Raw genomic sequence first — 3708 nt, 5'->3', positions numbered from 1 at the left:
CGCATCGTGTGCTCCCACGCAAGAATCCTATTGCAGCACAGGTAACCGAGGCTGCCTGGTTTGTCCCCCGTGCCAGATGCACAAGAGCCGGGCGGGCTCACGCTTCTCTTTAATTCCCCGGCAGCGAAGAAAAGACACAAACTTTATTATTTGAATAGTACAAAGCGCCCGCCTCGCTCTCATTGGCTGAGAGGCCCCTTGGCAGGGCGAACGTTCACTGTCACTCAAGCTGATTCGCGCAGGCTACTGGCCGGAGGGGGCGGGGGGCGCGGTCGAGTGTGCGGTATAAATAGCCAAGCTGGGGAAGAGGAACAGAACAGGCACAAGCAATTCAGAGGCACGCTGGCTGGAGGGGGCCGAGAGGCTGACGGATCCCTTCTGCTGCTGAGCCGCTGGAGGAGGGGAAGTCCCACCGCTAGTGTGTGTGTGCGCACCTCCCGAGCCCAAGCTGCCGGAGTCCCGGTGCAGCATGGAATGCGCCCTTGACGCACAGAGTCTTATTAGCCTGTCCCTGCGGAAGATCCACAGCTCCCGCACCCAGCGCGGCGGCATCAAGCTGCACAAGAACCTGCTGGTGTCCTACGTGCTGCGCAACGCCCGGCAGCTCTACCTGAGCGAGCGCTACGCCGAGCTGTACCGCCGCCAGCCCTTCCCGCAAGCCATGGAGTGCGGCTCGGCTGCCGAGGAGGAGATCCCCGAGCTCAGCCCCCTGCAGATCCCCGACGAAGGCGAAGACCAGATGCACCAGCTGCCCAGGATACACCCGGGCGCTGAGCTGCTGGAGCCCGGCTGCTCCCCATCGGTGGCGCTGAGCCCGGAGGAGCCCCTGGAGCTGCCGCCGTGCGCTCACACCCCGCACCCGGGGAAGGAGGACGGCTTCTATCCCCGGGGCTTCTGCTCGGAGGAGCCGGGGGCCGGTGTGCCCCACTGCAGCCAGACCACCGTGCTGGACTTGGACACTCACGTCGTGACCACGGTGGAGAACGGCTACCTGCACCAGGACTGCTGCGCCTCGCAGTGCCCGTGCCCTGCGCTCCCGCCGGCTCCGGCTCCACTGCCGGCGGCCCCCAAGCGCAAGTACCCCCCGGCGGGGTACAGCTACACGGGGCAGGAGGACCACGAGCTAGAGCCCCACTTCGTGCCCTGTAAGCGGGGCAGGTACGAGGACTATTGCCCGCAGATGGGGCCCCCCGAGCACACGGACTCTTCCAACATCTCCAACCTGATCTCCATCTTCGGCTCCGGCTTCTCGGGGCTGATGAGCCGGCAAGCCGAGCCCGAGCAGACTCTCAACGGGCACCTGTGCGGGAAGCAGGCGCTGGCCAGCCTGGGTGCATGGACTAGAGCGATCGTGGCTTTCTAGCGTCCCCCACTCAGGAGTGCTGAGCCTGGGGGACAGGAGGACCCGCTGCTGGGGGGTGGTCTAGTTGGGTGTCTTGGAGGGGCACTGACATCAGGACTTGCAAATAATCAAAACCATGTTTTATAGAACTGTACAGACTCTCTCAAGTGGGGGGAAATAAATAATCTTGGACTTTATTTTTGCAAAAGAAAGAAAAGCACCTATTTAATTGCATCTGTATGTCTTTCATTTCTTTGTGAGATTTTAGGGTCACGAAAGACGGAGGCTGTGGAGTGGGGGGACATGAGCCTGGGTGGGTTTGCTATCCCCATCTAGCTTACAGGGTGGGCTGTATTGGGGGGGATTCAAAACTAAAGGCTGCTTCCATTCCTTATAGAGGGGACAATGTTATAGATGCGGGGGGTCTGTACCTGGTGTTGTAGGGGTTCAACTTTGACAATGCGGGGTACATATGAAACACTTATGTGTTAACCTCTTTCGAACACCATGGGGTGAATAATCTCTCTCCAAAGTTTAGTCTTCCTCTTTAACCTTCCCTTTAAACTGACTCATGCAGATGTCCCCTGCCTTGGGCACAGCCTGGGACCAGTCAGAGGGGAGGATTTGGGGAACAATAAACTGCTTATTTTAAGATCTTGTCATTTTGTGTGACTTACAAGATGAAGGCAGAAATAATAACAATTAACTTTAAAAAAAAAAAATATATATATATATATATATATATATATATATATATATATATATATTATATATTTTTTTTTTTTTACTAGTAATGCAGCTGCATTATGGGGATGGGGGGTGTTTTTAGGTTTGGGGCTGTGGTGTCACTGATTTAATGTATATGGAGACCTGCAAACCACAGATCACCTTCAGCCTCAAACCCAAATAACCTCCTGTATAGGTTTCTTTTTTTTTTTTTTTTATTGAAGTGTCTCAGATTTGTGAAAACACTATCCTTAAACCCATACACAGCAGTGTGCCCCCTCTACTCCAAAAGTTCACTTGTTCTAATTCCAGCCTTCAACTGACTCTCATGAAACCAGCGTAGTTTGGTCTTGTGATCTGTCCATGTTTTAAGAGAATATATAAATCCTATATATTCTTTTTAATTTTGGCATTTAATCCTTTTGTTGTAAAAAGGTGGTTTAGGATGAGCCTGCCAACACTTACAAGCACTATGTGTATTAAATATTTTGCCAAACATTTTATTTTGTGTTACAATTCCTGTATTTTGTGTATATTGAACTGTATATCACCGGGTAAACTGTTCAAATTATTTGTTTAAATTTATAATCATAAATAAAACAAACTTTATGCAATCTGGTTGGTCGCTGACTCTTCCTCATTCCATGCAACAACATAGGGGTTTTAATCAATTTGGGGGTGATACAGCTGTACCCCTCTTGTGTGAAACTGAGAAAGAGGTCTCCCACCTATACATGGCACTGCTATCTCCCAATGGACATAAAACTCAAAATAAACACAATATAACAACTTTAGACTTTAATTCAAGCTTCTAGCCAAGTGTCCACTGATACCTAGTTTGGGCTATCTGAACACAAGAGTTTGCCATATACCCCTCTTGTGTATTTGGCAGGAGTGTTTTACTACCCAGAGGTTGGTTACCTAGACTGGGGCTTGTTCCTTGCACTGCTCTGGTCCAGCACTTAATGTCCTGATGAGAGTGTCATTATCCCCTTCTCATCATCCCTGATGCTCCAAGTTCCTGTTTTAGCTCCAGCATTTGTTATCACCGCACTGTGCCACTTGGTGGTGTGATGCCCCTTCCCACTTTTGAAAGCCAAATGATACAAGGTAGCAGGATCCTATCTGATTCTGACCACCTATAGGATAACCTCTCAATGAGAAACTTTTTAAACCCAGTTCTGCATCTTTCTTTCTAGACTCTGCAGATCACCCAACATCTCCACTCTTGTGTCAAGGAGAAGAGACTCTGGAATTGCAATATACATCAATCTCTATACACCTAGCAGTTGCATTATACAGGGCATAAGACGTGCAGAAGTACATTATATACAGACAAGACACTGCTGGAACCTGGGGCAGCGTAGAACAGTCAGTTATGATTTTGCAGAACAGCTTAGTCGATTAAATCGATCTTGTGCAGTGCATTGCAGTCTTATTTTATAGCGATGTTGGCACCAACCAGGGGATATTAAAATACACGTCTGGTTGTGTAGATGCGCTGCTAGGAATAAAGATATAGAACGCAGGCTACATTGTAGCACAAAAAGCTCATGTTGCTTATTGAAGCGCTTCTTTTATTTAGTTTTCTGTGCGAGAAAATCGAGGATATGTTTATAGCACCGATCTACTCCCATTGC

General features: G+C 49.5%; 1 protein-coding gene across 1 annotated transcript; it reads left to right on the top strand.

The window, feature by feature from the left end:
- The first annotated feature begins 304 nt into the window (after positions 1-304).
- On the top strand, positions 305-2686 carry IER5L (immediate early response 5 like). The gene has a single exon (XM_083158758.1). It carries the CDS (start codon positions 470-472, stop codon positions 1361-1363), a length of 894 nt encoding a protein of 297 aa, XP_083014884.1. The 5' UTR covers positions 305-469; the 3' UTR covers positions 1364-2686.
- Positions 2687-3708: the final 1022 nt, after the last annotated feature.

The sequence above is a fragment of the Crinia signifera genome, chromosome 9 (genome assembly GCF_055691185.1).
Source record: "Crinia signifera chromosome 9, ASM5569118v1, whole genome shotgun sequence".
Classification (NCBI taxonomy): Eukaryota; Metazoa; Chordata; class Amphibia; order Anura; family Myobatrachidae; genus Crinia; species Crinia signifera.
This window is presented reverse-complemented; position numbering and strand designations above follow the sequence as displayed.

What these genes read in the sequence shown, in the direction of transcription:
- IER5L (XM_083158758.1), top strand. Translation starts at nt 470, where the DNA reads ATGGAATGCGCCCTTGACGCACAGAGTCTTATTAGCCTGTCCCTGCGG.